The sequence below is a fragment of the Phodopus roborovskii genome, unplaced genomic scaffold, assembly GCF_943737965.1.
Source record: "Phodopus roborovskii unplaced genomic scaffold, PHOROB, whole genome shotgun sequence".
In the NCBI taxonomy this organism is placed as follows: Eukaryota; Metazoa; Chordata; class Mammalia; order Rodentia; family Cricetidae; genus Phodopus; species Phodopus roborovskii.
Genome location: NW_026125391.1, coordinates 14966941 through 14988568, shown reverse-complemented (window position 1 = coordinate 14988568; position 21628 = coordinate 14966941). Strand labels below are relative to the sequence as shown.

The 21628-nt window shown below is 38.8% G+C and overlaps 1 protein-coding gene across 2 annotated transcripts in view; it reads right to left on the bottom strand.

Moving 5' to 3' along the window:
- The window catches only part of Cog5 (component of oligomeric golgi complex 5), a 277645-nt gene that overhangs the window by 57133 nt on the left and 198884 nt on the right, over positions 1-21628 (bottom strand). For both annotated transcript variants that reach the window (XM_051175123.1, XM_051175122.1), the window contains exons 13-14: positions 19591-19752; positions 16985-17084 (exon numbers count right to left, since the gene is read on the bottom strand). In XM_051175123.1, coding sequence (XP_051031080.1) covers positions 16985-17084; positions 19591-19752 — 262 coding nt within the window. The remainder of the gene's footprint in view (positions 1-16984; positions 17085-19590; positions 19753-21628) is intronic.

The following is a 21628-nucleotide window of genomic DNA, read 5'->3' as shown; positions in this document are numbered from 1 at the left end:
GCTGTGAAAGAATGTGTTAACACCTTCACTCTTTCCTATTCTGTAAAGCCAACCCTCATCAACCCCACAGAATCCTGAGCACTGTTCCTCAGTCAACAGAACCCATTCTTATGCTATTACAAACCCTCCCTTCCTAGGATCTTATCCTGAACACTGTTTCTCAGTCAACAGAATTCATTCATGTGAAAACAGATTCAGGTGTGTTGCCTAAAGAGATGTACTCTGCAAGCAATTTTCAATGTACCCATGCCTAAAGCTTTGCTGTGATGTGTCACATAGAAACTTGTTTCCAAAGTCTTACTGTGTTTAAATGTGTAAAAATAACCCCCTTGGCCCAGCACCTCACCAGGATCATTTTGCTGCTGGTCATGATGCTTGCAAGGACCCTGCATCACTGGACAAACTTGTGGGCTACAAATAGAAGAGTTGAAATAGATACATTCTAATCACCCTTCACAAAACTATACTCCATATGAATCAAAGACTTTAACATAAGGCTAACTAGACACACTGATTTTGATAAAAGACAAAGTGGGGTATAGTCTTTAACTCTTTGTCACAGGAAAAAAACTTTCTGAACAGAACACTGATAGCACAAACACTAAATGGGATCTCATGAAACTAAAAATCTGCACAGCAAAGGATGCTGTCACTTGGACAAAGCAGCAGCCTACAAAATAAGAAAAGATTTTTACCAACTGCACACTCAATAGAAGGCTAATATGCAAAATATAAATATCTAAAAGACGCTGGACCAAGAAAACAAAGAACCCAATATAAAAATGGAGTACTGATGTAAACAGAGAATTCTTAAACGAGGACACTCAAATGGCTGAAAAACAATTAACAAATGTTCAATATCCTTAGTCATTAGGGAAATGTATATCAACTCTACTTTGAGATTCCATCTTAACATTTGTCAGAATAGCTAAGACCAATAAAACAAAAGACAGCTCATATTGGTAATGATGTGAAATAAGGGAAATACTTATCCATTGCTGGTGAGAATGCAAACTTGTACAGTCACTATGGAAATCAGTTTGGCAGTTCCTCAGAAAGTGGGGAATGGATCTATATCATGATCCAGCTATACCACTCTTAGACATAGACACAAAAGCCATTTCATTCTAATACACTTGTTCAATCATGCCCATTGCTGATGGCTAATTCATAATAGCCAGAAATGGAAAATAACCAAATATCCCTCAACAGAAGGCTGAACAAATAAAATGTGGCACATTTCACAATGGAGTATTGCTGAAATGAAAAAAAAAAAAAAGTATCACCATGAAATTTGTAGGCAAATGGATGGGACTAGAAAAAATATCCTGAAGTAATCCAGACCCAGAAAGATAAGATAAATATGGTATGGAAGGGCCCAGACCCTCCTCCAGCCCTCTGCTTTGGCAGCCATGACACACTGCAGAAAAGACCCAGTAAGACAAAGGCCCCTGACTCAGCAACATGTGAGGAGTTAGCGACCTTGCCAGACCTTGCCATAGTCACTAGGAAGCTAGATACCCTCCATGTGACAAGGAACCAATCAGAAGTTAGCTGGTGAGCTCTGGAAGTGCTTTACTAATAACAATGGAATACAGAGCACAGCACCTGCCCTAGGATGGCCTCTAGGCATAGCAACCTTCCTGCAGCACCAGTTGACCAATCAACACAGGTCAGGTTTCCCAAGCCCAGAGGTGCATCAATCCTAAAACTGTTGCTATGTAACTAAGCCCCCAGAAAATCCCCCTCCCCCGCTTGCTCTACTCAAATATACTCCAAGCTGTGTCAGATGGACAAGGGAACCTGAGTTAAGTCATAAAATTAAAGACCTTTTGCTTTTGCATTGGATCAGGGTCTCTTGGTGATTTGGGGGTTCAGAGCATAGACACAACAGTATTATTCACTTATATGTGGATATTAGCCATTAAATAAATGATAAGCAAACTACAATTTCTACAGAGAAGATAGATATAGAAGAAAAAACTAGGAGGGGACACATGGGTCTCTCTGGCACGGGGAAAGACCTAGATGGGGAAGGGAGATGGAGGTGAGGGAAGAGATTCGAGGAAAAGACAGATAGAATTGAGGGTCATTTGAGGGGTGTTATGAAAACAATGCAGTGGAAGCTTCTGAAAATATCTGAAAGTGGTCCTAAGGACATATTCAAATAATGAAGGAGACATCTCTTGTCACCAAATGAAGCTTCCAGTACTGGGACTGGGTTTCATCCAAATGACTTGTTGGCCAAAGGGCTCCAAAGAAAATCCCCAAACAATCCAAGATGTTGACAATACAAAAGGTTGCTTTCCACAAACTGACAGCAAGGCCCCATTATTGAAGACAACATCCACACAGCTCATTGAACACAGAGGTTGAACTAGTGCCTACGCAGAATGTTTATCCCTATACTGTAGAGTCTTTGGTACAGAAAGGACAACTACAGTCTATCAAAAGAGAAATGGAAATACCAACCCAAACAATCTTTGATCTGCAATCTGTCCTGACTGCAAAATATACTCGGGGAATGGTGGCACAAAGCTTGTAACCAACCAATGTCTGATTTGACTTAAGGCCCACTTGATGAAATCATGAACTTCCTTAATAAATGGATGGGATTAGAAAAAAAACTCAGACCCAGAAAGACAAACATGGTATGTACTCATTTATATGTATGTTTTAGCTGTTAAATTAAATAAGCAAGCTACAATATGTATAACTACAGAGGTTAAATAGAAAGTAAGGAACTAGGGGGGAGGGATGGACCTTGTTAAGAAAAGAAAATAGAATAGTTATGGAAAAATAAGGTACTGGAATGGGTGAAGCAAGTGAGGGAATGTGGGGAGGGATAGTTAAACTAAGGGCCATTTGAGGAATTGTATGAAAACCTAATACAGTAGAATGAATATATATATGAAAGTGCTCTAAATTATATCACCAAACAGTAGGGAAACAGAGACCCTATTAAACATATCTTGCCACTAAATGAAGCTTCCACTACAGGGAATGGGTTACATTTACATGAGGTGTTGGTCAAAGCAGTTCCATGGGAAGCCCCAAACAATCCTGACTATTGCCAAGGCTACTGGTGGCTCTCCACAAACTGACAGTAAGGTCCCAATGCTAAAGATACCACCGACATAACTCACTGAACATGGAGAAATTAAGCTGTTATCTACTTACAGCTTCCACTCCTACAAACTAGTGTCCAAGGTGCTAGAATGTACTCTGCATGTTACCAAAGGATAAAGATAAACACAAACCTGGCTACAAACCCTTCAATCTGTAACAGTCACTTGTCTCCAAGATCCATTAGCGCTATAGTGGCTCAAAGCTGGTGGAACTATGCTGTAGGATTTCAATACATTTAGCCAATGACTTTTGGGGCACCAAGCCCTAGGGTGTGGTATTGTCTGCTACATGATAACTTATAAACTGAGGGAGAAGGGTCTCTCACTTTCTTGCTCGAGCACTCTCTTGCATGGTTAGACCAGAGCAGGCAGCTTGCTTTTCACCCCCAACCCCCCACACACCCCTCCCACTCTAGATAGAACACTGGATGAAGGTGGCTGGAACAGTGGCAGCATCTAACCTGTTCTGTATCAGTGAGTGTTTACCCCTATTTTATAAGTAAATAAATTCTTGATAACATTTACAAGACTCTTGTGAATTTCACATTACAGGAGTAACCAACCAATATCTAATCTTAGTTAATGCCCACTCCATGGGAGCTTGGGGAAAGAAGGGGGGGGGGAAGGAGAGAACCTGAGACTAGATAGGTCATGGACCTAGGGGAAAACCAAATACTACTGTTCTGCTAAAGGAATGTAGCAATAAAATGACTCCAAACAGCATTCCTTTATACTCATAGATCCATACCTTGTTCAGCCCATCAGAGACATTTCCTCTTTCAGCACAGGGAGTAAATACAAAGACACACGACTGGACAATGAGCAGAGAGTGAAAAACTCTAGAACATTCAGTCCTAAATGGGATATCCTTATCAAATACCTGCAAGGCTCAGGGAACTCCACCACATAGGAGATACAAGGGTAAAAGCCAGAGTGAATGGAACACACAAAGGATACAAGGGGTAGGCTGCATGCCCAGTGGTAGATGGCCAACACAAAAGGAACTCGATAACATCTTTGGAAGTTCTCTGTCTCTTGATGGTAAGTCAGATATTTTCCCCTCTACCTTACAGGTCCTTTGCATATGTATTATGGCTTCCAGTTTGGAGAGTGTGTGAACATGTGCATCTTTGCATGTATATGTACTTCTTGTGTTTTTTCTTTTGCTCTTTTTCTTATCCAGTTGTTTTGTCATATTACAGTTTGCTAATTTTATATTATTATTATTCCTTAGATGTCTGTTTTCTAACAGAAAGGGTGTGGACCACCATTAAAGAAAAATGACTCTCACTCCTCCAGAAAACATTAACTGTCCACAACTTCTCAGTTTGGGGGTGCTCATGAGCCCCTTCCCTCAATGAGCTAAAATGTTGACTGGCTTGATCTCGAAATATGTATATTTAAATGTCTGTCTTTTTAATTGACACTGATGCACATAACCCTTTCAGAGTGGTTAGTTTTCAGTGTACATGGGATACATGCAATTAACACTCTATTTAGCAGATAGATTTCATTATCCAAGCTGGTCTCAAACTCCTGGTCCCAGTAATCTACCTATTTGAGCCTTCCAAGTACCTGGAGCTTTCAGGAATGTTCCAGTGTACTCAAAACAACAAATTCTATGTTATTGTAAATTTTACTATGATTAAAAGTTGTTAAAATGGGGCACAGCAGTGGAGGTGCATGCCTTTAATCCCAACACTCAGGAGGCAGAGGCAGGCAGATCCCCATGAGTTTGAGGTCAACAGAGGGAGTTCCAGGAGAGGCTCCAAAGCAATAAAAAAAAAAAAAAAAAAAAAAAAAACCTGTCTCAAAACAAACAAACAAACAAAAAAACCAAATAAACAAAAAGAGTTGTTAAAATGGAGGCTGGGAGTAGGTGGCCCATGCCTTTAATTCTAGCACTTAGGAGGTAGAGGTAGGCAACTCTCTATGAGTTCAAGGCCAGCCTGGTCTATAGAGTAAGTTCCAGGACATCCAGGACTACATAGTGAGACTGTCTCTCAAAACAAAACAAAACAAAACAAAACAAAACAAAAACCTTTTAAGATGGGTACTTTTTATGATATGCAAATTATATTGCAATTCAGTTACTTAAAAAAGTAAACTTTTTCCTTTGATCCGTGGGCCATTTTAAAGTGTGCTGTTTAATTTCCAAACATTTGAAGTCTTACAAGTATCTATTGTTACTTGGGGAGAAGAGTTGCAGACCTCTGAAATCTGCTGGAGCATTTTCCCAGCAACAAATTTATATAACAACATTTTATAATTTCCTGAGGTTCCCAGATCCCCCTGAACCTCATCCATTGATTTACTAGACTAACACTGTATCTTATGATACTGAAAAATACTAAGAGTATAGGAGGGAGACAAGGCATTTTTGGTTATTACCACAGAGACCTTTCCTACATGCCACCACTTGGTACCGCTTAAATGTATTAGCAAGTGTTCTCAAGTGGCACAACCTCATTAGTAATGATGTAAACAGAAATCACCAGCCTGGTATATGTAATAAATCTGCTATGGATAGCAAGAGAGGAGTAATAGTGTTGAAAATGCAAATGAGTTCGCTTATACTCAAATGAACCAAATTTGATTGCATTCATTTTTCTTTCAATAAAATGCTCAGGGCTAGAGAGATGGCTCAGAGGTTAAGAGCACTTGCTGCTCTTCCAGAGGTCCTGAGTTCAATTTCCATCAACCATATGGTGGTGATTCACAACCACCGTAATGAGATCTTGTGCCCTCTTTTCGCCTGCAGGCATACATGCAGGCAAAACACTATATACATAATAAATAAATCTTAATAAAAAAAAAAGAAAAAAAGAAAGAAAGAAAATGCTCATTTCTCCTTTCTCTCCCTCGTTTGTCCTTGGCATGCGTATGTGCAGCATCCACTTTCTAGCTCCTTTCCATCCTTACTCCTGCAGTTCTTACTTCAAAATCTGATCCAATACTTGCAACTGCGATACGTGAAGACAAACTAAGATACCACCTACTTAATTCTTGGTTTGGTGCCATGGCAAAGTCATCTTGCCTCAGGCTACACCAGGCTTGAGTCTTTAGCAACTCTAGGCAATAGGGGTAGATTTCCTTTGTAAGTTTCCTGGAAGGACACTATAACCTGTATTACCGTGTGTGTGTGTGTGTGTGTGTGTGTGTGTGTGTGTGTGTGTGTGTGTGTGTGTGTGTCTATGTATGCTGTGAGAAAGGTAATGACACAGACTTGCCGTGGCTCACTGCTAACTGCCCTTTCTCCCAGAAATAATCTAACAGTATCGTTCTCAAGCACCAAGAAGGAATTCAGTTATGTTGCATACACTGGAACATGGTAGGATTTTAAAACTATACTTGACCACTAATATGTTTTGAAATGATATTAACATTTCCAATTCAAGTGAAAAGCTGATGAGGTAATTCAGACTAACCCTCCCTATAACAACATCTGCAAAGCCAAACTATTTTTAAGTCTTGCTGGAAATGATGCTACATGTCTGTAATTAATTGTACCACTCAGGAGACTGAAGCAAGATGACTGGGAGCTAGAGGCCAGCCTAGGAGCATGAAGAGCTTGGAGGCAGTCCAAACTAAGCAGGGAGACTCAAAGCAAGCTCTTCTTGATGGTATTAGAGCAAAATGGAAAGGACACAGCACTGAAGAATTACAGGGTAAAACCCAGTATTTTCTGGGTTAGATGTGAAATATACAGAGACTAAGGAAGATCCACATTTTGGGATACTGGGGGGAAAGTAAAATATTTTTATTGAGAAAAGGAGGAAATAGGTAAGTTGAAGATAATACATACTTTCAAAGCACAACAAGGGTCAGCATATCCAGTATTACTGATGAAACACTCATGGAAAAGGGTCATGGCTAGGTGTCATACAGAACATTTGTTGCGCTATTTGAGAGGTTGAAAAAGGAAAGTCACTTGAGCCTAGAAGTTCAGGGCCAACTGGGCAGGATAGTGAGATATCAGATGATACAAAGCTCTTTAAAAACAAGCAAAACAAAACAAAACTATAACAATAACAAATTTAGCAAATTACCATAGCAACATATTTCTCTCTTCTTTGGCTTGAAGGTAGTAGCCAAATGGCACAAAGTTAAACAAATACATAGGCTTCAAGTAGGATTTTTGAATTATTAACCGGATAAAAGTAGTAAAATGGCATAAAACAAACACACACTGATAGAATTCAATTCAGGGGGAAGGGCAGGGTTCATGATTTTCACCTCACACTGTTGCCATATTCCCACTTTGGTTCTGTGGCATGGCTTCATCAGCATTTTGCATCTGCATTCATGTGTTGGGAGCAGAAAGGTCCTTGCAATCATAGTTAGCACTAGGGAAACCAGGAAAGTTAAACACACAAGTCTTTTCTAAGGAAAAGATATATAACTTGTTTTCCACCAAGAAGGCGGTGAATGGAAGTTAACAACTTTGCTATATGTAGGGCCAGATGCTCCCCCAAACTCCCACAACCAGAAGTGGAGGTGCCTGTATGACTGAGACCACACAGATGCTCCCCTGGACTCTCAACACAGTACATGTACCCTATCTCTAGAATCCATCTTCACAGAAGAACTGACAAGTACTTTGAGAAGCATTTCAAGGTAGTTATGCACAGGGGATGGTGTTACACAAGGAAACGCCCCCCCCTCACCCAACTGTACTGCACTTACACAGGTCTAAAATAAACTGCCTTGTGCCAGACTGTAAGTTTGAACCAACACCGGCTACTGAGTTGTGGTGAATCGGACTTCCTCTTGCCTCACACAGATGGTTACTCTGGCACTGGTGTTTGCAGATACTCCTACATGATTGAACTTGGCATTGTGGGTGAGCTGCTTTCGAGAGTCAGGTTTATGAGAGCATTTTCTCTGCATTGCCTCTGCCTAAGAGAGCCTGCTGTCAAATTACAGATGTGCAAAGCAGTCTTACCTAAGATTAAGGCCAGCAGCCACTGTATGAGTAAACAGCCAGGCAAAGCAGCCTGGTTTACAGTTCTTCTGACCAGCATAGCCTGAGTGCTGAATGCCATGCAGGTTTGTCTGTTACAGGAACAACTAATGGAAACATTGATATCAAAATATAAAAAAAAAATTTTTTTTGAGAAGGGGGTCATACTTTGTTGCCCAAGGTGGTCTTAAACTTGTAAGATCAAAGGATATTCTTGCCTCAGCCTCATAAGCAGCTAGAACTATGAGCATAACAATGCTCAGCAAAGCTCTTGGATTGTTTATTTCCTTCTGAAATATTTGTATTAGTCAGGGTTCTCTAGAGTCACAGAACTGATGGAATGAATGTCACTCTCTCTCTGTGTGTGTATGTGTATATGTATGTGTGTGTGTTCCCTACATATGCATGTATGTATGTATGTGTGTGTGGCATGTGTGTATGTAATATGTGCATGTTCCTGTTATATATATTCCAATAATTCCAATAAATCCTCTCCTCTCTCTCTCTCTCTCTCTCTCTCTCTCTCTCTCTCTCTCTCTCTCTCTCTCTGTGAGTCCAACAATGGCTAGCTGTAAAAGGAAAGTCCAAGACCCTAGTAGTTGCTCAGTCCCACAAGGCTGGGCATCTCAGCTGGTCTGTATGTGCTGGACTCCTGAAGAAGGAGGCTCTAATGCCAGTGAAGGAAAGGATGAGCTGGCAAGTTGAGTGCAAGCAGGTGAAGAACAAACAATCCCTTCTTTATTCCACTCTCCTTATATAGTCTTTCTAGTAGAAGGTGTGGCCCAGATTAAAGTTGTACCTTCCAGCTTCAAGTTCTGGATTAAAGACATCATCCAGCCTCAAGACCTGGATCACAAGTGTGCCCTCCATTTCTGGATTGTAGTTCATTCCAGATATAGTCAAATTGACAACCAAGAATAGCCATCTATTTTAAAATGAAAACAATCATTTTTGTCATTATTGTCTGTCAGCAGGACAGCCCTTCCGACTTTTAGAGAAGCAATCAATCCATCTCCTATTGACCCGTCACAGCCTCCAGAAATCAAACACTTACAAATCTGGAAAGCCAGTCAGAAAGCTAGAAGCAATGATCTTAAAACAGTTCAGGCTAAAAACAAGGGTAGCAAAGATGGACGCTGTCTGATGATCAAGAGGATCATTAGCCCAAAATGACAGTGTGCTGGCACCATGGCAGAGTGCTTTTGGCATAAGACTCAGGGTATACTTCAACTGCTCATATGCATACTCTTCCCAGTGACTTCAGATTTCTTTTGTTCTTTCATTTGTCTGAATGTGACAGCACAGATCACTGTCATATTATGCAACATGGAATGGTATCCATGTAGATAATATTAAATTCTCCATAATCCTTTTAAAGCTAAAGATACCTAAAGAAATACATAAATACACAAACAAACAAACAAACAAAAAACTCTTTTTTTTTTTTTTTTTTTTTTTTCCTTCATTCCCCCAAAACAGGTTTCTCTCTGTAGCTTTTGCTGTCCTGGAACTCACTCTGTAGATCAGGCAGGCCTCAAACTCAAGAGACCCCCCCGACTCTGCCCCTTGAATGCTGGGGTTAAAGGCATGTGCTGCACCTCACTAAAATTTATGTCATCATTATAAGTTTCCTTCCAAAGTGAATGAATGTCAAGTCCCCAAGTCACTTATAAAGTAATTCATGAAATAAAGTATATATTCACAAAGCTTTAAAAAAAAAACCCAGATTCGGGATTATTGGTCTCATACAAAGCTGCTTATCTGCACTAAAATGGAAACCTTCTACTAAATGTCATTCTGTCTACAACTTAATTACATGTCCATGTACATTTCACAGTTCACAACATTTGACATTTACAATAAGAGCTTAGATTTCATGCCCTAAAACTACCAGGTAATAGTTTTAGTGCTAGAAAATACCCAATAATTCACCTTTTAAAAACAATCTTATTAATAGATATAATTTTCTTAATTGTAATAATTTACAATCTTGAGAGTATGAAAAATTCTATAACAGTTCCCTATCATACTAACACTTTAATTTCTTAATACACAGAGGACAGAGAAAACATTTGTTTGAACTCTATTATAAAGATCAGTGACTTTTTCTATTTCATAATATACAAATTTCTAGCACATTAACATTAAAGAATTTTTCATAAAACATAATAATAGATACACCTAAATGAATGTACAGATATGAGTTTTGCTTTCATTTGTTGGTTTAATAGTTCTGGGAATCAAACTGGGGCTGTGTATAAGTTAGACAGACACTCCACTACTGAGCAACATTCTTGTTGTTTATTTGTTTGTTTGTTTTTTGATACAAGGTCTCTATATGTAGTCTTGGCTGTCCTGGAGCTCTCTATGTAGACCCGGCTGGCCTCAAACTCACAGAGGTCTATATTTGCCTCCCAAGTGCCGTGATTAAAGGAGTGTGCCACCAAGCCAGACTTTGAGCTATATTCTTAATCTGTGTGCACACATGTGTTTTGAACACAAAATTCCACTAAGTGATTTAAATCATATCTACAATTATTGCCAATGTAAAAGAATAATGAAATTTTAAACAAAGACAACCTAAAAAGTACTGGTCTCTGATGGGAGATGTCATTCTGTATATGTTTCTCATACAGGTTAATGAATAAAGCACTGTTGGCCAATAGGAAAGGAAGATAGGAGGGACTAGGAGACAAGGAGGAAATAGGAAGTAGGAAGGAGGAGCCAAGATGGAGAGTCTGGAGAAAGCAGAATGCCGGCTGGCTCCCCGGTAAGAGAAATACATAGATCAGAAGAAATGGGTTAATAATTAAGACAGAGCTAGCTGATAAGAAACTAGTACCTGGCCAACAGAATTCTATCTAACAGAGTCTCTGTGTATTATTTGGGGCTGGCATGGCAGCGGGACCAGACCTGCGGCAGGAGGAAAAACCATACTCCCTACAGGTCTCCTTGTAAACAATGGAGCATCCAGGAAGCTGATATTCGTACGATGGACTCTGGAAAAGCATGCAACGAAGAATGTGAGGGAGATGGTGTGGCTCACAAAGTGCTTACTGAACTAGCATGAGGACCTGAGTTCTGATGCCAGACATCAATGCACACAGTCAGACACAGAACCACAAGCTTACACTCTGTCGTAGTGTAAATGTAATCGGCTCCTATAATCTCATAGGGAGTAGCTTTGTTGGACTGGGTATGGCCTTGTTGAAGGAAGTTTGTCACTGTGGAGGCAGGCTTTGAGTTTTCCTGTGTTCAGGATAGCACCCAGTGTCTCAGTTAACTTCCTGTTGCTATAAGATATAGGACACTCAGCTATTCCAGTACCATGTCTACCTGCATGCTACCATGTTGTCCATTATGATGATAATGGATTGGATCTCTAAACTGAAAGTGAGCCACCTCAATTAAATGTTTTCTTTCTATGAATTGCCATTGTCATGGCGTTATCTTTTTACAGCAATAAAAACCCAAATTAAGACATGCCCCCAGCAGTGGAGAAATGGAAACAGGAGGATCCTTGGGGTTTGCTGATGAGCTAATTATGCCAAATCAGTAAACTCCAGGTTCAGAGAGAAAATCTATCTCAAAAATAAAATGGAGTGATTAAGAGCATGACATCAACCTCTGGTCTTGACTTACATGAAAATAGACTAAGTGTACACACACATGAATAACATATATATGTATGCATATACATACATGCACACAAAATAAACATAGTAGATGTACATCTCATTGCTTACAACTTTCATGTGAAAACCCAATGTCACTGGGCCCAGGGAGCAGGGAAGATAGCTCAAGTGCTGTGCAAGCATGGCAACCAGAACTCAGATATTCAGAATCCATTTAAAATCCAGGGTATGTGTTGGCTCATCTGTAATCACAAACTCAGAAGGCTGAGACAGGGCATCCCTGGACCACAGTGTCTTATCAGACTAGCAAAAATGGCAAGCTCTAGGTTCATTGAGACTTTGCCTAGAGATATAAGGGAGGGTAAGCAAAGAAGACACCCAATATTAATCTTGGGCTCTCTCTCGGGCACCTGTACCCACATATATGAGCACATACACAAACATGTTTAGTACACACATGTGCAAAATCACTTATTAAATGAAACTAGTAATATTATCATCTGGCTATACACTGAAGCAAAGAAGTAAAAAGCTATGATATAGATAAGTAAAGTAATTATGAGTGTTTTAAAATACAGATATCTATTGTACTGTGGTACAACCTAAAGCTTTTACAGAAGTTGTACATCAGAAATGGATGCTGTCAAAGCTCAGTTTAGTCTAGGTGTAGACACTGGCTATAACACTTGCTTGCTGACATTGCACTTTCAACCATATTAAATGGCAATGCCACTAACTGTTAGGCTGGATATTCAGACTGCAGTGTTAGACAATAATACTTCCATTTCATACTGGGATTGTTGTGAAATAACACATGAAAATGCCTTTACCACAAGTGTACAATGGTAGTGGTTATTTTTGTGACCCCTACCTTACCCTGTGGATTCTCAGGACTGGCAAGATGACTCAGCAGATAAAAGAGCTTGCTACATAAGCCTTGCAATTCACATTTCAGACCTAGGACAGATACGTGAACAGATGGAAAGGAGAGCACTGACTGTATATAAAATTGTCCTCTGCCACATACACAACATGGTACATGTATTCCTATACACATATACATGTGCACACATACACACAATAATGATAATGCTATTATTATTAAAATAGATTTTCTGAACTGCCAGACAACACTTGGAATGGTGTGGTGGTTTGAGTAGGAATGGCCCCCATAAACTCATATTTGAATATCTCAGCACTGGGAAGTGACATTATTTGAAAGGATTAAATGGATTAGGGGGTGTAGCCTTGTTTGAGGAAGTGTGTCACTGGTGGTGGGCTTTGAAGTTTTAAAAGCCCATGCCAAGCCCAGAGTTTCACTCTCTGCCTACAGATCAGGATGTAGTTGTCAGCTACTGCTCCAGCATCTGCCTACACACCACCATGTTTCCTGCCAGGAGGGCCATGGACTAACCCTCTGAACCTGTAAGCAAGCCCCCAGTTAAATGCTTCCTCTAATAATAGTTGCCTTGGTCATGGTGTAACATAGTTTCAGCAGTTCAACATTGCAGATCACAATTCTTCAGCATCTTTTTTACTTTCACTCTTAGTGATTTTCATTATGTGTTATGGAAATTTCCTTATGCCTTTTCTTTTGGGAAATTTTGTGTGGGCTTTGGTGGAGGATGAACTGTATAAAATGGCAGTCTCTTTAAACCAAATAATTCTTTGGTGGAAAAAATCCCCACCACTGTGGAACTGTACAGCGTGGTACCTCTGAGAACTCCCACAGAGGAATCCCCACTGTGCTCCCCCCACATTACACCAAGAATAGAGAAATTAAAGATTTACTAACTGAGCACACCTGTCTCTAAGAATGAAAAGCACACAATCAAGAGAAACAATGGACCCAGATCCAAAGCCTAAGGCCATTAAGGGAAAGAGTTCAGTTAATAAATACAGAATGGTGCCCAGGATTGGTCTCTTACTGGAAGTTTGCTCCACAGGGAACATATTCTGTTAAGAAGTTAGACTGGCTTGATCTCCCTCTGCTATATACAGGAGTATACATTGAAGAAATCAGGATGGTATGGTATCATGGAAAAGGAGTAAGATGTCAAGACTTCCACTTTTGAGAAGGTATGAGGAGAACAGGCTCATATTATAGGACTCACAGAGGAATGCAATTAGGAAACAGCTCAATGCTTGCTGTGCTCATGGTACAAACACTACATCATGCCCCTTGAGGAATGAAAATTGTTCTTATGGGTTTATTTCTCATGACTCAATGTCTGACCCCTTCCTGACCACAAAGGCTGAGACTGTGCAGCAGGAAGTATAAGAGGGCACCTGGCGGGGCTACTGAACAGTAAAGGACAATAGGCGTTTAGATTGTGGCTAAACTTACTGTTTTCTGCTTCAAGAATACAGTAAGAAAAATGATAACTGCTTTTACCCTAGGATCATTGAGTCTGCTTTCAACATTGCTTGTGGTTAAACTATATGCAATTAGATAGCATATAAAATATAGCCTATTTTCAATAAATGGGCAGCCACCTGATTCCCCCTCAGGTCATGTCAACCTCCCTCCTTAGCAGACTACACACCCTCTCTTTGGGACCTGAACCCTGCTGGAGTTGGACTCTGGCAATGGCACCTCCTCACAGCAACAGAGACTAAGACAGATGGTAAGTTTGCTAAGTTAAGGAACACAGATCAGACTAGGTTATTTAACAAGTCAGGATAAGTAACGGTGTTTCAAATATCCAAGAAAAAAAGTGGATTCTCTGGTTAAAAAAAAAAAAAAGAAAGGATTTAAAGATTCATCCATCCTTATAGAGATATAGGCTTACATTATACATGCCTTTCAATAACAGCAAAGTCCTGGGGTATTGATGTGGGATGTCTTTCTATATGCTGTAAATATGTTTTATTATCATTGGTTAATAAAGGCGCTGATTTGGCCAACAGCCAGGCAGAAGAGAGCCAGGCAGGAAATCCAATCAAAGATAAAAGGAAAAAGAAGGTAGAGTCTGAGAGACAACAACAGCAGCTGGGGAAGTAAGAAGTGAGGTAACAAGCTACAAGCCTCACGGTAAAATATAAACTAATAGAAATGGGTTAATGTAATTATAAGAGCTAATTAACAATAAGCCTGACTTAATAAGCCAAACAGTTTGTAATTAATATTAAGACTCTGAGTGGTTATTGGGGAACTGGAGGGCAGGAGAGAAACTTCCAGCTACAGGTAAATATACATATACTGATAATTTACAATTATAAAAATTAAATCATTTTGTATTAATATCAGTGTGTTATATATGTACTTGAGTGTACATAGGCTTGCATGTGTGTGGGTGCATGTATATGTGTGTAAATATGGAGGCCAGATGCTGACAGCAAATTTCTTCCTTGATCACTCTCCAACACACACACACACACACACACACACACAGGCATCTCTCACTTGAATAGCTAGACCAATCAACTAGTCTAGCTAATCAACCTGCTCCAGGATCCCATCTTTGCCTCCTGCAGGCCACTATGTCTACACGACTCTTTGGTGGGTGCTGGAGACAAAACCCTAGCCCTCATGCTTGCATGGCAAGAACTTTTACTAAGTCATGCCACGATGCTGTAATGTGTTACAAATATCTGTTATACTCTGCTACACCACAGAACACTAAAAATGAGCTTGCAAATCCTTTTTATTAGCTTTTTTCTGATATGAACTAAAGCAATAATTCCATTTATTAAAGTGTTTTGGTAGCCAAGAAACTTGCAATATTTAGAGAGATACACCTAGATTCTTGAGAGCTGCTTGCTGAATATTTCAGTGTTCTGAAACCATACTGTCTTTAAATTTAAAATTTCTAGTTTGTATTTATTTTACTACTTCAACATTTCATCAATGAAGTTGTTGCTACCACTTTTTGGCCTTGTGGATTAGAGCTTTACATTTTCAACTACAAAAATATCCATTATTTAATGATTTTACTTTTATCTCATTTCACCTATCCACATTTCCAATTATACCCAGGGTGGTTTATTCTGCTTAAAAATGTTTCCAACTAGCCTTTGACCAAAAACTTTGTACTTGGCTTTTTTCCTCTGAATGCTTTAGTGAAACTATTCTAGAAGACTGAGAGAACTGAAGAGAGCATGCACGGTGACAAGGTACATAAGGTGCTGACTGTCACACCCGAGGGCCTGAGCAGAAAGGAAGAACATGCTAGGGGCTTCCCCATGCACTCTGTAACATACATACTAATGTGTACTTGAGGACATGCACATACACACAAATAAATCAATAACTATAATTTCAAAATAATTTAAAAATACGATAGCAGAAGCAGTGTTATTTACTGGAAAGAAATAGTAACTAACCAAATAGTATTATGTTTTAAAATAAATGGTGTTCTTTGTAATTTTATTTAACAATTAGGCTTCCTTTCACCAATAAAATGAAGGTTGAAAAGTAAAATTATTTCAGAGAAAGAATTCTATTAAAAAAGGAAATGATGGCTTTTCATTAGTCTTCACCGTTGCTTAGGGAGGACCAAGAGATTTCAGGCCACAGATTGTCACCAATAGCACATAATCAATCATTAGTTAACACAGCTTCCATTTTCAAAGCCCTTTGCCATTATTGCATTGATTAAAGCTATATATTTCTATGACTACTGCCTCCTCCCCACTCCCCAACCTGCCCCAACAAAAAGCAAAATATTCTCTAGGCAGGGCCTGCTCTGTCTTATCACATTCACCCTCTGTTAGGACCATTGCATAGAAATGTCTTTCCTGGCACCTAAGTAGCTACACTAAATTCTCTTGGACACAACATCAAATTTTATTTAAAGCAACAAACCATGTTTGTGTTTGTTTTAAGCTATGAACATCTACAAATAAGGTCTGAAAGAAAAATTAGTCATCTGCCTACCAATGGTTCCTGTGTCTCTGTATGTCTTTTTCAATAACAAAGCTTAAAAAAAAAAAAAAAAAAAAAAAAAAGATGCCTCTAAATTATGTCACAATTACAAGAACAAATGAATGCAAAGTTGCAACATATTAGCAAACACAATTTGGAACTGAAAGTAGGAAGCTTCATAACATAATTACCATTGTGGGTCAGTCCATGTAAATTACTTAGCACGATACTCTAAGAATTATTACAAAACCAACTAGATAGAACAATTCAGATGTAAGTAAAAATGGATCTTTAAATGCTATAATGTTAATTATGGTCACTCAAAGAGGGTATAACTAGGAGATTTTAGACAAATCATCAAAATTTGTAAATAAAGGGATATATCACTTACAAGCTGCTCTGATTTCACACCATATAACTGGATGGTCTTCGCTACATTCTTTGACACAGCTAATGTGAGGTTTGCATCAACAGCAGCTACGTTGAGTTCACTAGAGAAAACAAAAGCAGGTATCAATTATGAGTAACATAATTCATCAACAAAGTAATGCCTGGCATAGAACCTGAAACCCAATAAGAAAGATGCTGAATCTTTACTGATTGCTTCCAGGAATTGGTTACAATGTTTCATTTTTCTCCTAAATGCAGCATTAGGAAAAAAGGGTTTGAGATATCTTTGTTAATGATCAGTTTCACAGTAATAAAAGCAAGCCACGTGTGGGCTCAGTCTGTGATTAAGAGAGTAAATTGTGTATAGACTGAAAGTAGCACTCTTGCTAATACTGATAAGTACAATTAGCAGCACTGCATGTCACAGACATCTGCAAGGAAATGACAGCTACTGAATAGAAATGATGACCTTGGAGAGACATAGGCTAAACATATAAATTACATATGACATATAAGGACACTTGGGTTCTGTATAAACTATGCCAGTTAATTCTGCTTTGTAAAGAATAACTTTAAATATATGGATAGATAGGACTATAGTTTTAATGTTTAAAATTTTAGATTTTTAAGTATTTCTCTGTCATGTTCACTGTCGACTTTAACAGTGAACTGATAAGATATTTGATTTGACTGTAGAAGGAAAGAGGACATTTTTCTCAAAAGCCATGGAAAGAATATCAAGAGTTAAATATCTCATGAAAACCATGAAGTATATTAAAATGTGGCATTTGCCAGATTAATTTTTTTTTAAAGAAACTAAAGAAACCACAAGGCCCTGTCTGGCTTTAAGTACTTGGGAGACAGAGACAAGCAGATCACTATGAGTTGGAGGTCAGTTTGGTCTATATAAAGAGTTCTAGAACAGTCAGGGCTATAAAATGACCCTGTCTCAAAATAAAAACAAAACCGAAACTGAGTATTTGAAACACTGGTATATAGTATATATGACAAAATGCCCTTTCACGTGATAGTGAAACTGCTCACTTTTACATTTTATACACACTGGCATAAGCACCCTTCTTCAAACCACTGTCACCCTTGATGATCAACCTCCCTAGCGTTTACAGACTAGGTAACAGAAACTAAGTTGGATACAGCACCGTGTCTACTACTACAAGCACACTAAGAAGGTTAAAGTTACTAAGATAAGAAGCATACCGTCAAGACTTCATCAAGTCAAAGTACATGGTGAGAGTATGTAGTCAGTTGAAGCATTGTACAGGTACAGTCACAGCTGCAGGTATGCATATACATATCACATCTGTAAAGTGCCATCTTCACATTTGTGGACTGAAAGAATTTAAACACTCTATCTATATCACCACTCAGTATTTTTATTCCTCAAAATGTCAATTATGAAAGTACAGATTGACTGTTATGAAAACTTGCTAGCTACAGAAGGGAGTGTATTTCTAACCTGTAATCTGACTGGAATACTCTGAAACCACAGTGTAACTGCATTTGTCTGCAAGTGCTCAAGAAAAACCTCCCTTTGTAGTTTATAAACCATTCCCATTCACTTGGAAAGCTTAAACTAGTGCACTTAAGTATGTTGTGGAAAATTACTTAAACTATATAAAGATGTGTTACATTTGTTTATGCTGCATTTGTTCAATTATGTAAAGATGAGTTACTGTTTTACCTTGTCTGCTTCAGGCACCTAATTGGCTTAATAAAAATGTGAACAGCCAATAGCAAAATAGTAGAGGGATAAGTGGGGCTGGTCAGCCAGGCAGCTGCTAGCCAGTCAGATGCGGAGTAGGTCAGAGAGAATGAAAGAAAGGTGAAAAGCCCCAAGGCAAAACATAGATGAAGAGAAACAGTTAAGTTATAAGAGCCAGTAGGGCAAGTATAAGATAAGGCTGGCATTTATAATTAATAATAAGTCTCTGTGTCTTCATTTGGGAGTTGGTTGGTGGCACAAAGAAAAGCCTACTATACAGGGAGGGTAATCAGAATTATTAACCCCAGTTCTGTCATGAAGATGAAGTGCTTTCTGGGTTAAAACCTCTGTTTGTCTTTGATTTTCAGTTTGTACAATTATTTAGAGTTGTTTTCCTAAATAATACTAGGTAGAAAGTTAGTGGAGTCTAAAGAATAAAGAGCTATATTTAATTTCTTGATAGGATACAAATTAATTATAGCAGATAGTGTGTGTGTGTGTGTGTGTGTGTGTGTGTGTGTGTGTGTTGAGATAGGGTTTTTCTGTAGCTCTGGAACCTGCCCTGGAACTTGCTCTATAGACCACACTGGCCTTGAACTCAAAAGTGATCCAGCTGCCTCTGCCTCCCAGGTGCTAGGATTAAAGGTGTGCACCACCACTGTCAGGCTACAAAAGATGCTTTTTGCAATCTACACATTGTGTCTACATTTAAATGGCTTTACTGATTAGAATCTCAAACACTATGTGAACACTCACTCATTATAAAACTCCATTTAGTTGGAAGCCTAATTACTTGAATAATTTATTTTGAGGTACATTTAAAGTGTACCACCATGGCAAATATGGCAGACAGCCTGACATGCTATAATACAAGAAACACATACCTTGCTATAGTTTTAATGATGCCATCAAGTTCATCCGAGGAAGGAGGGTTACGCCCACCAGGAGGAAAAACCAAGTTGATGGGATCGAAGAGTCGGGATAGGGATTTTGAAAGATAAGCAGCCTCAAAGGGTTGTAGTGAATCTTTCAAAGCTTTTTCTGGACTGTGAAAATAAAATATTTTAAAAGGCAAGTAACAGTTATAAACTATAGTTATAAGTACATTTCAAAATATATCTCTAATGAATTTAACTATTAACAAAAATTTGTTTTAAAAGATATAAGCACTTTTAGAAACATATTTCATACCTGGACACCTATTTATTTATTGATTTGGTTTTTCAAGACAGGGTTTCTCTGTATTGCTTTGGAAGTTGTCCTGGGACTCGCTCTATAGACCACACTGGCCTAGAACTCAAAAGTGATCCAACTGCCTCTGCCTCCTGAGTGCTGGGACTAAAGGCATGAACCACCAATGCCCGGCTCATACCTGGACACCTATTAAGGCTTATAGAAGCATTTTAAATGCAAATCTTAGCTATGCAGTATAGTATACACCATCACTTACTGGATTGACTGTCCCCTGAAACTAAAAGAATACTGCAGGAGCCCAATAATTCTAGCCTATTTATAGACTATCAAGCATACCCACGAGAGGTAGCCAACAGATTCCTCTCACATTAGCTCAACCCTTTTTATTCACAGCTGCTATCTTTCACAAACTTAGGGGAAGGGTACAGACGTAGGCCTTCAACAGATTCCCATTCTTGGGATATTAGCAAGAATGAGGCAAAATGAAGAAATACTTGTGAAATTCCTATAATAGCATAAATGTTCTCGAGACGAGTGTTCATTTGTTTTACAGTATTCTCCACAAAACAAAACTTGAATTTACCAAATTCTCTTCCTTTACTCTTAGCTGACCCCAGCAATTCCTGCAGGATCCCATTTAGCAGGCAATGACTGGAGCTTACAGCGTTCTTTCAATTACTAGCAAATAGTTTCAGTGTTATCAAACTGCCTTCCTGCTATGGTTAATTACCTGTCTTACCATCCCTTCACTAATGTTTCCACTCTCCTCTTCCTTAGAGAGCAAACTTCCCTTTTTGTCTTACATGTCAACCATGACAACATCTGACCTTCTCTCTGTGTATAGTCAACGGTCTCTCTTCTTGTCAACCCATAAGTCTAGAGGTCAGACTGCTCTTGGCTCTTGATGCACAATTCCACAGTTATCTCTTGATGTTTTCTCATTCAATAGGTATTCCACTCAACACATATTTACTGGGACTAGGCACCAGGCACTTTGATAAGTGGTGAGAAGATAAAAATAAATAGTACTTTACAGTCCAGTGAAAAGGGGGCTGGTGAAGTTCAACTATAAAGGTGACTTTGTATACGTTCCACACTTTCCTATCTCTTTTCATCCCACAAATATCACTAAGTCTTTATAATCTGCCAAGCATTTCATGGACCCTGTCTCTAAACTGTCCCCCAAAAACCTTATCTATCACACACTTCAACCAACATATGTAACATACTTTATGCCCAATTCTATATGACCACTAAGCTACATTTTGTTTGCTCAGATATCATTATTCTAGATTTTCATATGGATGGTGTATATGCTTTACCATAGCATGATGCAATGTTTCAAAGTTCTTCATTGGCACATTTATTAGTGCTTTATTTTCTATTATGAGTTAAGTAATATTTATGGGTAAAGCTTTTTTTCAATTATCAATATTGCAAGCAATATTTAGGCTACTTCCATCTTTTAACTAGTAGCATTTATATACAAAGGTTTGTGTGAACATGTTTTTATTTCTCCTGGTTACCGACCTAGGAGTGAAAATACTGGTCATATGGAAGTGATCTGTTTAATAGTTTGAGGAAACGTCAGACTCCTTTCCTTTTTTTTTCTTTTTAATTTTTTTTAAGACTTGCTCTCTTTGCGTGTACACGTGCACACTAAAAGAGGGCATCAGATCCCATTATAGATGGCTGTGAGCTGTCATGTGGTTGTGGTTGCTGGGAATT